The 12,851-nt window shown below is 46.3% G+C and overlaps 1 protein-coding gene across 1 annotated transcript in view; it reads left to right on the top strand.

Moving 5' to 3' along the window:
* RELCH (RAB11 binding and LisH domain, coiled-coil and HEAT repeat containing) overlaps positions 1-12,851 on the top strand; it is a 124,693-nt gene that overhangs the window by 66,325 nt on the left and 45,517 nt on the right. Inside the window, exons 14-16 of the mRNA XM_065398797.1 lie at positions 9,454-9,594; positions 10,471-10,635; positions 11,414-11,561. Of these exons, the coding sequence (XP_065254869.1) occupies positions 9,454-9,594; positions 10,471-10,635; positions 11,414-11,561 (454 nt within the window). The remainder of the gene's footprint in view (positions 1-9,453; positions 9,595-10,470; positions 10,636-11,413; positions 11,562-12,851) is intronic.

The following is a 12,851-nucleotide window of genomic DNA, read 5'->3' as shown; positions in this document are numbered from 1 at the left end:
AATGGAAGGAGGGGGTGCTCCACGAGCCTCACTTTAACTGTAAAAGAGCCGCATGTGGCTCACGAGCCACGGTTTGGCCACCCCTGAACAAGTGGCTTTGACGGTTACCCTATCACTTACCACTTTCATATTCAAAGGGGAAAAATATCTTGAGGGATGATGTGTGCAGATGCATAGATGTTGGTGGTAACATATAGTCTTCTTTGACTATAGAAGTGCTCCACTATAGGTGCTCCACGTCAGGTGTGCTCACACCACTTGCACCTTTAATTGTAGATTTTTGGTGGCAGAGCCCATTAGGCCCATGCCTGAGCCCTACGCTTCCTTGGCCCTGCTCTGAGGCTCTATGGGGCTGCATGGGCAAATCACCCACGTTTCCTTCTCAGCTGCCTTGGCCTGAGACAGTGTTAGTGTGCCTTACTATCTTTCTTTATTATTTATTTTATTTTAAGAAGTGGTTTAGGGGGAGTTTCTTTTGTTCCCATTCCCCTTTTGGGTGGGACCTTATCCTATCTAGATAACCATTGCCCTGGTGTATGCCAGGCTTTCTGAGCTTCAGATGGCATGTCTCTTGTTGGGAGGCCGTCTGCGTCAGTGACATGCATTCCCATTGTATCTGCTGTTTGAGAAAGTCTTATATCCCACAAAAGTGCTCCATTTGCTCCTCTTTTAAAGGCAGGGCAAGGTAGAATCAGTGATAAAATCGAGACTCTTAATGATGGAGCGTTTCCTCCAGCTGGCCTCAGCTCCAGACCAGGAGACACTTCCCCGCCCCCTTGGGCATCAGTCTGAGTGAACACAATGCCCCCTCAACTTCGATACGTTCACTTAGGTCTACCTGAGGTAAATCCATGAAGACCCATAGAAAGAGGAGCCAAGAACAAAAGAAAACCCACCTTGGTCCCTGCGAAGTAAGACTGCCACAGAGACCTCTTGCCCACTCTGGGTACAGCTGAGGCACCAGATGCTGTTGGTACCAACATCCTGTCCGGAGCTTCAGGCTCCTCTGAGAATAAGGACAACAAGCATGCCTCGGTACCAAAACCTTTGACATCACAGAAGCAGAACACTGCAACAAGAGAAGAATCTAAGCATTCCAGTTCTCAGAGAACAGTGCCCATAACTCCTTCGGTATTGTCTGTATCAAAATTGACCCCCTAAAACTGCATTGGTACCAAGAAGATGCTACACTTCTCATACAGTCTCGGTGCCTCTCTAGGCATCCTCATCAGTACCGACTAATTTGACTAGAAGGGACTTTCCAGATCAACTTATACCCTCGGTACTGATAGTGGCACAGGGCCCCATTCTCCAAGCCCACCTGGTACCACAGGAGTTCAAATTCTCTAGAGTTTGTTTCGGAGGAATTGGAGTCTCCCTTGTTAATGGGTTACAAAAGCTTGTCAGTACCAAGATAGCCATAGTCTCCAAGATAGACCTTTCCCCACTACTGCTTGATTCTCCAACACCTTCAGTAAGTGCTGGGGCTCTCTACCTTAATGAGAAGGAATTATCCTCCAATTCAAATGTCTCAGTCCAAGATTCCCCTACTCTTCAGATAAGGGAACTCATTCCTGACACTTTTGAGAAGAGTGAGAAGTTACATCAAAGACAGACCTGTGTTCCCACAGCCTGGTTTGAGACCAGTGATGCCACCCGATGCCTTTTGGACCCTCCAGTGGTGATACTGTGATCCTTGGACTGCATATTAACAGCAGTTTTCTCTTGCCCCTAGTCTTTCTCATGGGGACAACCAGGGGAGATGCTCCCCTGCTCCAAATGTCCCTCCTCCACTACCTCAGGCACAAGAGTCCTTTGAGGAGCTGGAGGCCTGGGCAGATAGAGGCCAGTCCTCAAATATTTCTTCATCTTCCCAAGATTAAGTGGTTACTCCTCCCCCACCCGTCTATGGTTGATGACTTCAGACACTTCCAGGAGTTAATGAACCGCTCTACAGATACTCTTTTGGAAGAGGTCTGGGAATCGCAGCATAAGTTCCTGGATATTCTTCAACTGACTCCCTCTACCCAAGTTGCCCTGCCTATTAACAAGGCCCTGTTGGATCCTGTCAAATCCATCTGGCAGACCCCTGCGACGATACAACCAGTATGCAAATAGGTAATAGGAAATGTTATGCTCTGGCTAAAGACTCGAATTTTTGTTCACCCATCTAGCACTGAACTTTGTGGTTGTGCAGGCACTGAATAGGCATGGTAGACAACACCATGGAAAGGCAAGACCAAAAACGTCTTTATCTATTTGGCAGAAAAATATACTCATCTGCGACTCTTCAATTTAGGATCACCAACTATCAAGCTATCATGACTAAGTACAGTCATTCAAATTATGCCAAATTCACCACCTTTATTGATCATCTGCTGGCTGATTAGCATGAGCAGTTTCAGGCTCTAATTAACAAGGTTCAGCTGTTAGCTAGAACAGAGGTTCTCAAACTGTGGTCTGCAGACCACCAATGGTCCGCCAGCTCCATTCAGGTGGTCTGCGGATAGTTCCCTCTAAGGTGCATGCCTGGGCGGCCGCACACAAGACAATGAAGGCCCACCCACCCAATTAGTGGAGCTGCACAGGCGTGGCTCCACTAATTAGGTGCCTGGACCCTGGAAAAGATGCACATGTAAGGTGAGATGGTGGTCTTGGGGGAATAGGGGGTAGGTGGGAGGGGGGGCAGTGGGGTGAGAATAGGGGGTTGGAGAGAATTTTGGACGTGCAAGGCTGCGGCGGCCAGAGAAAGAGGCAACTTTCCCCAGCTGCAGGACTGCAGCTGCCGGGGAGAGATGGCCCTCCTTCCTAGCCCCAGCTTGGGGGCTGCCACGGCAGGAGAGAGAGGGAGAGACCCCGCTCCTTCCCAGCCCCAGATTGGGGGCTGTCACGGCAGAGGAGAGAGAGCACATCCATTGCATTAGAAAGGTAAGACTACTGATATTAAAATGAGTTGTGTGCTTTTATTTGTAGAACAAAACAACGTTTATTATTACTTTTTTTTTTATATAGTGCTTTTATCCAAAGCGCTTTACGATAGTTAGCGAACGGTACAAACAGAATTTGGAAAGATCATTAAGTGGTCCACCGAGACCCTCAGCAATTTTCAAGTGGTCCGCGAAAAAAGAAGTTTGAGAACCACTGCGCTAGAGCATTGAATCCAACGAGACCTGTAACAGCCAACACTACTGCTTGATCTATCTCTACAGTATTGGTCATGCGAAGGGCATTCTGACTCCAACTGTCTGGATTCCCAAGGCAGGTCCAAAACACAGTTGAGGATCTTCCCCATTTGATGGGCTAAAGCTGTTCGCTGAATCCATTGATGAGTCCTTGCGTACTCTTAAAGATTCCAGAGTCACATTAAGATCCCTTCGGATTTACACACCTACAAACAGTTAGTGGATCCCAAACAATAGAGATCCCGTCCCACTTCATTCTCAGAATTCCAGAGATGTTTTGAACTGCCCAGGAAGAAATCAAGGTTCCAGAGAAAGAGACCACCTGCTTCCTCTGCAGCTGCTACTAAGCATTTATCATTTGAGCATCAGTTTTGATGTGCTGGTCGTGGGTCCGGAACACCACAAAACCAAACTGCATCTACACCATTCTGTGTACCTTCTGCCATTTGGAAACACACTCTTCTGTTTTCTGTCCACATGGGGGAGAATAGCACCAGACAAATGGTGCTGGAGGTTGAGTTCAGGGTATGCAATCCATTTTACCTCCCTCTCCATACCTACCCTGACAAATACATTAAAATAACCAAAATTCTCACGGTCTTCAGGACAAAATGCAAAACCCATCTCTATGATTTACTTTCAGTGGGACATAAGCAAATGTTTAAGTGCTTTCCTGAATATAGTCTCTTTTCTGAATCAAGACCTATATCAATTGATTCTGAAAAAAGAATTTCTCCATTAGAGGAGTAGTGATATCAGTCTTACAACTGTAACTTATTTTTTGTAAGTGGCTCAGATACCACAATGATTATGGTAGAAATATCAAGAAAGTAAGTGTTCTTATTCAGTGTGACGAGAAGAACTATTCTATCTCAGATGCTACTACATGTTAATTGTTGGCAAATACTTTTTTAATGTTCACCAATGTTTTAGGTTAAAATCTAAGGGTTTTTTAATCTGACATCCAGCTGCTTGGCTAAACCATGTTATAGCACAATTTAGATGCTGAACTTTTTTTGTAGCCCAAATTGCTATAATCAGCCCAATATGGTAAAGGCTAAGGGTATGTCTACACTACGAGAGTAGTTCGATTTTACTTAAATCGAATATGTGGAATCGATATTACAAAGTCGAACGTGTGTATCCACACTAAGGGCAGTAATTCGACTTTGTAAGTCCACACTAACGGGGCAAGCGTCAACATTGGAAGCGGTGCACTGTGGGCAGCTATCCCACAGTTCCCGCAGTCCCCGCTGCCCATTGGAATTCTGGGTCGAGCCCCCAATGCCTGCTGGGGAAAAAAATGTGTCGAGGGTGGTTTTGGGTAACTGTCGTCATCCAACCGTCACTCCCGCCCTCCCTCCCTGAAAGCGCCGGCGGGCAATCATTTCATTTCACGCGCTTTTCTGGTAAGTAACAGCGCGGACGCCACAGCACTGCGAGCATGGAGCCCGCTGCCACCATCGCTGCAGTTATGGCCGTTGTCAACACCTCGCACCTTATCGTCCACATTTTCCAGAGGCAGATGCTGAGAAATCGGGCGAGGAGGTTACGGCATCGCGGTGAGGACATGAAGTCTGAGAGTGGCACAGACCTCTCGCAAAGCACGGGACCCCGCACCGTGAACATCATGGTGGCAATGGGTCATGTTGATGCTGTGGAACGGCGATTCTGGGCCTGGGAAACAAGCACAGACTGGTGGGACCGCATAGTGCTGCAGGTCTGGGATGAATCGCAGTGGCTGCGAAACTTTCGGATGCGGAAGGGAACTTTCCTGGAACTTTGTGAGCTGCTGTCCCCTGCCCTGAAGCGCAAGGACACCCGGATGCGAGCAGCCCTGAGTGTCCAGAAGCGAGTGGCCATAGCCCTCTGGAAGGTTGCAACGCCAGACAGCTACCGGTCAGTCGCGAACCACTTTGGCATGGGCAAATCTACCGTGGGGGTTGCTGTGATGCAAGTAGGCAACGCAATCGTTGAGCTACTGCTCTCAAAGGTAGTGACCCTGGGAAACGTGGAGGTCATCATAGATGGCTTCGCCGCGATGGGATTCCCAAACTGCGGTGGGGCTATAGATGAAACTCACATCCCTATCCTGGGACCGGACCACCAGGCCAGCCAGTACATCAACCGAAAGGGCTACTTTTCAATGGTGCTGCAAGCACTGGTGGACCATAGGGGACGTTTTACAAACATCAACGTCGGATGGCCGGGCAAGGTTCATGACGCTCATGTTTTCAGGAACTCTGGTCTGTTTAGATGGCTGCAGGAAGGTATTTACTTCCCGGACCACAAAATAACTGTTGGGGATGTGGAGATGCCTATAGTGATCCTCGGGGACCCAGCCTACCCGCTAATGCCCTGGCTCATGAAGCCCTATACAGGCGCCCTGGACACTGAAAAAGAACTCTTCAACTACCGGCTGAGCAAGTGCAGAATGGTGGTGGAGTGTGCTTTTGGACGTCTGAAGGGGAGATGGAGAAGCTTACTGACTCGCTCTGATCTCAGCGAAACCAATATCCCCATTGTTATTGCAGCTTGCTGTGTGCTCCACAATCTCTGTGAGAGCAAGGGGCAGACCTTTATGGCGGGGTGGGAGGTTGAGGCAAATAGCCTAGCTGCTGATTACGCCCAGCCAGACAGCCGTGCGATTAGAAGAGCCCAGCGGGATGCGCTGTGCATCCGGGAGGCTTTGAAAGCTAGGTTCCTGAGTGAGCAGGGTAACCTGTGACTATTAACTTTGTTTAAAGAGAAGCTGAACCTGCCCCCGTTTCTTTACCCAGTTTATGTTGACTATCCTCTGCAGCTACATACCCCGTTCACCCCGTCACCCCCCTTCCAACACACGTTTAAAAATAAAATAAATGGAACTTTGTTAATAAACACCGTTGTCTTTATTACAGGTTTCGCGGTAAAGGGTTGAAACTGGGATGCAGACTGTGGTGGGGAGCGGGCGTAGTGATGGAAAGAACGCTTATAAACTCGAGGAATGACAGGCTCCTGCTCCTAGAGCGGTCCGCAGTGTTGGACTGGTTGTTTCAACGGAGCCTGCCACCCCTCCTTTTCGGGACTCTGTGTGTGGGAGCTATGTCACTTTGTGGCGGGGGAGGACGCTGCTGCGTGGCTCTGTGATCCAGGATAAGGACCGCTGTATAAGATCTCTAACCGCCCTCCCCTGCCACAAACTCACATAGCCCCCCCCCACACAGAACATAAAAACCATCTCCCAGACTGACCAGGATGCCTAGTGACTGCAATGTGTTTGTGACCTGCTGCTGAACATGCCCCCCTGTCTGTACCCTGGTAAAGGTGACTGTCCTGTCCAATTACCAATCCCCTTCCCTCCCTTCAAACACACTGTCCTCTAAAAGAACATGATGGAAACAGTAATTAAAAGAAACATATTTTTTATTAGCAACTAAACAGTTAGGGGATGAAACTGGGCCGGGGGCTTGGGTGAGGTGGGAAGGAAAGGACTTATCAAATTTTGGGGAATGAGAGCCTTCTGTTACTTGAGCAGTCTGCAGGGGTGGAGTGACAGTGTTCACGGCCCCTGCCGCCCCTCCTTCTTGGGACTTTGGGTGAGGGGGGTATGGGACTTTGTGGCGGGGGAGGGCGGTTAGAGAGAGACTGCAGCGGGGCTCTGTTCTCCTGCCTCCGGTCCTGCAGAACATCCACAAGGCGCCGGAGCGTGTCCGTTTGCTCCCTCATTAGTCCAAGCAGCGTTTGAGTCGCCTGCTGGTCTTCCTGACGCCACCTCTCCTCCCGCTCAATGTGTGATCGATGGATTTGGGACATGTTGTCCCTCCACTGGGTCTGCTGGGCCGCCTCGGCTTGGAAGCAGCCCATAAGTTCTGAGAACATGTCATCCCGTGTCCTTTTCTTTCTCCGCCTAATCTGCGCCAGCCTCTGGGAGGGGGATGCCAAGGTAGGCCGGGAGACAGTCGCAGCTGTGGGATGGGAAAAAGGGAGTGAATTCCTCACAAAGATAATTTTTTGTGAACAATGAACATAGTCTTTCTCTGTGAAGACGACCATGCACAGCACCTATCACATGCGCAGTCAGGACAAGGTCGAATTGTCGGCCTTCGCATTCAGTGCCTGGGGTCTTGCACTGGAGATAAGAAAAGCGGGGCAGGACAGCAGAATTCGGGTAGCAGGCTGATATGGTAAGCCGTAGATTTTTGGCTGCTTAAAACTTAAATTATAGCAGTGTCCTCCTTTCACGTTCAAAGCAATGCTCCTAGCGTTGGCCAGTTCCTGCTGCCGGCAATCCGGCAAGCATGAACTCTGCCCCTGTCCCACCCCCTTGCGGCTGTCCCCGGGAAAGATCCCTGTATGCTGCCCCTCTCCCGCCTCCACCGCGTGGCTGTAAACCGCCGGTTACAGTTCTGTAAAGGAACAGGCAAGCAGTCCCAACAGTAACAGTCCCCTAATTCAAAGCAGGTCACCATGAGCGACATCACTCTGCTGAGGATTTCTGGGACAGAGAAAGACCGCATGCTGCGTGAAAGCCAGCAAAAACCAGGGCCGTATGCCGCCATGCTCTGCAAGGCAATGATCCCGGAGTACTTGATGATAGCCTGGCGTGGAAAAGTTTCCTACCACAGAGGACCCAATAAGGCCGCTGTCCCCAGAAACCTCATGCAAAGGCTTTCCAATTACCTCCAGGAGAGCTTCGTGGAGATGTCACATGAGGATTTTAGCTCTATCCCCGGACATATAGACCTTCTTTTCCAGTAGCTGCACTGGCAAGGACTAAAAAGTAGAGCGCCTAGGGCAAACTAATCATCATAAACCGGACATTGTTTGATTCTTTTGCAGTAGTTGCACTGCCAAGGACTAAAACGTTAAGCGCCTAGGGCAAACTAATCATGAAAAACCCATTGTTAATATTGTTAATATTCCTCTTCTGTTCAAAATAAATGTTTACATGTTTTAAATACTTACCGACTGATCCTTCCCCTGATTCTGGCTCCAGGTTAACGCCTGGGGACGGTTGGTAGGGGATCTCTGTGAGGGTGATGAACAGATCCTGGCTGTCGGGGAAATCAGCTTTGTAAGCGCTGTCGACTGCCTCGTCCTCCTCATCTTCCCCGTCCGCTAACATCTCCGAGGAAGCGGCCCTTGACAATATCCCATCCTCAGAGTCCACGGTCAGTGGTGGGGTAGTGGTGGCGGCCGCACCTAAAATGGAATGCAGTGCCTCGTAGAAACGGCATGTCTGGGGCTGGGATCCGGAGTGTCCGTTTGCCTCTTTGGTCTTCTGGTAGCCTTGTCTCAGCTCCTTGATTTTCACGCGGCACTGCGTTGCATCCTGGCTGTATCCTCTCTCTGTCATGGCTTTTGAGATCTTCTTGTAGATCTTTGCGTTCCGTCTTTTCAAGCGCAGCTCCGAAAGCACGGACTCATCGCCCCACACAGCGATCAGATCCAAGACTTCCCGATCAGTCCATGCTGGGGCCCTCTTTCTATTTTGGGATTGCATGGTCACCTCTGCTGGAGAGCTCTGCATCGTTGCCAGTGCTGCTGAGCTCGCCACGATGTCCAAACAGGAAATGAGATTCAAACTGCCCAGACAGGAAAAGGAATTCAAATTTTCCCGGGGCTTTTCCTGTGTGGCTGGTCAGAGCATCCGAGCTCGGACTGCTGTCCAGAGCGTCAACAGAGTGGTGCACTGTGGGATAGCTCCCGGAGCTATTAGCGTCGATTTCCATCCACACCTACCCTAACTCGACATGGCCATGTCGAATTTAGCGCTACTCCCCTCGTTGGGGAGGAGTACAGAAATCGAATTTAAGAGACCTCTATGTCGAACTAAATAGCTTTGTTGTGTGGACGGGTGCAGGGTTAATTCGATTTAACGCTGCTAAATTCGACATAACCTACTAGTGTAGACCAGGCCTAAGAGTTAACAACATTTAATAAAGTTGTATCGCATTCCAGGATATGATTTTATATTATTTCTAGATGTCATCCGAAAAGTCAGCAAGAAGTTATTACATGCTTTCCATGTCTTCACAATATATGATTCTAGTGGTTAGTTAGAGGACTTGGGTTCTATGCTTAGATTCACAGTAGACTTTATAGTGGGACTTGTGGAAGTTGCTGGTGCTCTATCTCTATGCAGCATCCTCACTAGTAAAAATGACGATAATACTTAATCACAAGTGTATTGTGAGAATAAATTTCATTGTTTGGAAGTTACTATATAGGTGCAGAGTATTTACTCAATTTACATATTTAACAGATATATCTTTCTCTTTATATTTAGAAAGAGATTCGTAGTTCATTGGTGCTTTCTATGCTGCAACAGATGCTAATGGAAGATAAGGCAGATCTGGTACGAGAAGCTGTGATCAAAAGCCTGGGTATCATCATGGGATACATAGATGATCCAGACAAATACCAACAGGTATCATTCAGGGCTAAAGTCTATATGTATATAATGCCTGTTACGATGTATCCATGCTTCAGACACTTTTGAATATAGTATTTTTCATGTAAATTACTCACAATTTTAGTCACTGTGACCAAAAAAGGAGGAAAAGTTACATTTCCAGCTATCTGTAGTACCTCATGGATGAGCTTCATATAGGGTACTTTCGTCAACTTGTCCTTCTGTTTTTCACATCGAAGAGTAGTTACACCTCAGCCCCAATACTTACCTGCATAAACCTGTAGGGACAGTGCCTAAGCATGATATGTTAAGGCTCTAATACAACTTTTTAATCACTTGCAGATATAATCCCTTTTTGTGGCATCATAATTTACCTAGCGAAGTTTCGAAATGAAATACAGAAAATATATAGCACAGCGTGTACAGAAAATATATAGTGTAGTATTTATATTATATAATAGCAGCAGAATATTTTCAGAATATAATGTTTTCCAGTTGTATTTTTTTAAGCAGGTGTTTAAAGTCTGTTCGTATCCATCTTCTTATGCGGATGTCTTTTCAACTAGCTAACTTCACCCCTGCCAATGTTTGGGAATTTAGCTTATACTCACTATTTTTTTTTTTTTTTTTTTTTTTAAAGAGTAAAAGGAGGGAAGAAAATTACTTGTTTGAGGGTCACTGATATGTATCAGTTTTGTAGGTCATCCATATACTACGGTGACAAGTACTTTTTATATCCGTTTAATAACTCTAAAATAACAGATAGTAATCTAACCCTTCTAAATGCACATTTCCTCACTGCTTGAGTTATAGTCTATTTTTTGTAATCTTCATTTGGAAAAATGATATATACACAACATTCCTAATATGTGCTTTACTGTGTTCTGCCAGGGTTTTGAACTGCTGCTTTCAGCTTTGGGAGATCCCTCAGAACGAGTAGTTAGTGCAACACATCAGGTATTTTTACCCGCCTATGCTGCCTGGACTACAGAACTGGGAAATTTACAGTCGCATCTTATACCTACACTGCTTAATAAGATTGAAAAGTTACTCAGGGTAGGTGTTCAGTTCATACATCTCTAATTAGATTTCTTTCTATGTATCTCTATCTGATATGCACACTTAATTTTCATATCACTTAAAAAAAAATACCAGTTCCTACAGCGGTTGTGGGGAGAATTCTTCAGGAGATTTTTATGTTGGGATTCCATAGCTTTCGTTCTTAAGAAAAGATAATTGGATTGTGTTTCAGGCCTTGCAGTCAACATGCCTAAATTTAATGGAAATGGTAGAAAACAAACATTGAAATGGACTGAAGTAATCAAAATGGAAAGTACTAAAATAAAATGAAAACATTGTCAAGAAATAAATAGCAAGATAGAAAGGCCTCGTTCTTATCTCAAAAGTGCAGATCATGTATTTTAGAATTCTCAACTAATGGGTGGGTTTGTGAATTCATGTCCAGCACCTGTAAGAAAGTTGCATTCTTGAACTATTAATCTAGATCCTTCAGAATATAAGAATGATCATAGAACCTAACCACTTTCAGAACTAATTACAAAACATATTTATTTTTATTTAAGTCTCCTGTTTTTTCTAACACATAAAGAGGTAGGCGCGTGCGCGCGCACACACACATTGTGAAGTAATTAATCTTGCTCTTGCAGGTATGGAAGGAGTGTGCAAGGAGTGTTTCTGTTGAACGTTCTTGAGAGAGACTAAAATACTGTGGTGATAGGGGATAGATAATTGCCATTATCTAATTGACATTTAATTGACATTAAACCAACAAAAAATATGAAAACCCTTAAAAGACCTTATACTTATCTTTCAGGAAGGAGAGCATGGGCTGGATGAACATAAGCTACACATGTATCTTTCTGCTTTGCAGTCCTTGATTCCTTCACTTTTTTCACTGGTACTACAGAATGCACCTTTCACAAGCAAAGCTAAGCTCCAGGGTGAAGTGCCACCAATAGAAGGTATCTAATTAATTAAATACTGTGAAAACTTTCTCTAGAATCCAAGCAAAGGTTAAACTGATAAATCTAACATCAATCAATATTAAATACATAGAAAAAAAGCTAGAAACTCTAGAGGGTCAGGTGAAACTATTTTACTTGAAATATATGTCTGTAGGGTTTTTATGTAGACATAAACTGTGGAAATTGTAATGTAAACTTTGTAGCTTTATATAACCTCGCTATATGTTTAGCATTGTGGTTTTAGGTTTCCAAACCCAGGAACCTTTTTTAATCTCCAACTTTTTCATGTGGTGTCACTGCAAATCTATTTTAGTAGTACATCTCTGGAGTTGTCTGAATTTCCCTTAATGTAACCAAGCCAATTGAGAGACTTATTTGCTCCCAGTACTAGCTTGTGAAGCTTTGTCATGGCCTTTTTCTCTTTGTTCCTCTCTCTCTCTCTTTTTGGTGAAACTACATCTTTTTTTTTTTTCCCCCATTTTACTTTAGAGTTCAGCTCTAGTAGCAGCAGTAAGCTAGTATGTTAAAAGAAACAGGAAAATCTTAATGAACTACAGAGATTGTCAATAAAAAGAGTCCAAAAGAGTAGCCATTTGTCTAATATCAAAATATTTCAGGGAGATTGTAATGGGGGTAGGAGGCGCTTGCTGTTGAGCTGTACAGTTTAGGGCTAAGCAGGGCCGGCTCCAGGGTTTTGGCCGCCCCAAGCAGCCAGAAAAAAAAAAGCCGCGATCGCGATCTGGGGCGGCAATTCAGCAGGAGGTCCTTCGCTCCGAGCGGGAGTGAGGGACTGTCCTCCGAATTGCCGCCGAATAGCTGGACGTGCCGCCCCAAGCACCTGCTTGCCAGGCTGGTGCCTGGAGCCGGCCCTGGGGCTAAGCCAGCCCTGATTACAAGATGCGTCTCATGTCAGTTAGGTGATTCTAACTTAAAAGGCAGCAGGAAGCTGCAGGGAACGGGTGTGGTTGAGAGTATCGGAGACTGCCAGAGGCCGGAAGCCTGGAGGATGCTCAAGAAGCAGAAGCCTGAGAATCTATAGCTGGCTTGAAGAAGCAGCTGCAGGGAGCAAGATGGGCTTCTGCAGAGATAATGAACTATGACCCAGATAAGGAGCAGAGGGCTGGGAATCCCCCACCCCCAACTATGGGGAGTGAGACACTGGACTGGGGTTGAGGCCTGATGGGAAGTGTTCCTGTAGACTGGGTAGAGTTCGTTTGAGGATCCCTGTGAAGCACAAAATGGGATGGGGCACTGCAAAGGCACCCCAATCACAAGTGGGGGATCAGA

The sequence above is a fragment of the Emys orbicularis genome, chromosome 2 (assembly GCF_028017835.1).
Source record: "Emys orbicularis isolate rEmyOrb1 chromosome 2, rEmyOrb1.hap1, whole genome shotgun sequence".
Lineage (NCBI taxonomy): Eukaryota > Metazoa > Chordata > Testudines > Emydidae > Emys > Emys orbicularis.
The sequence above is the reverse complement of the archived record's forward strand: the minus strand, read 5'-3'. Positions and strand labels throughout refer to the sequence as shown.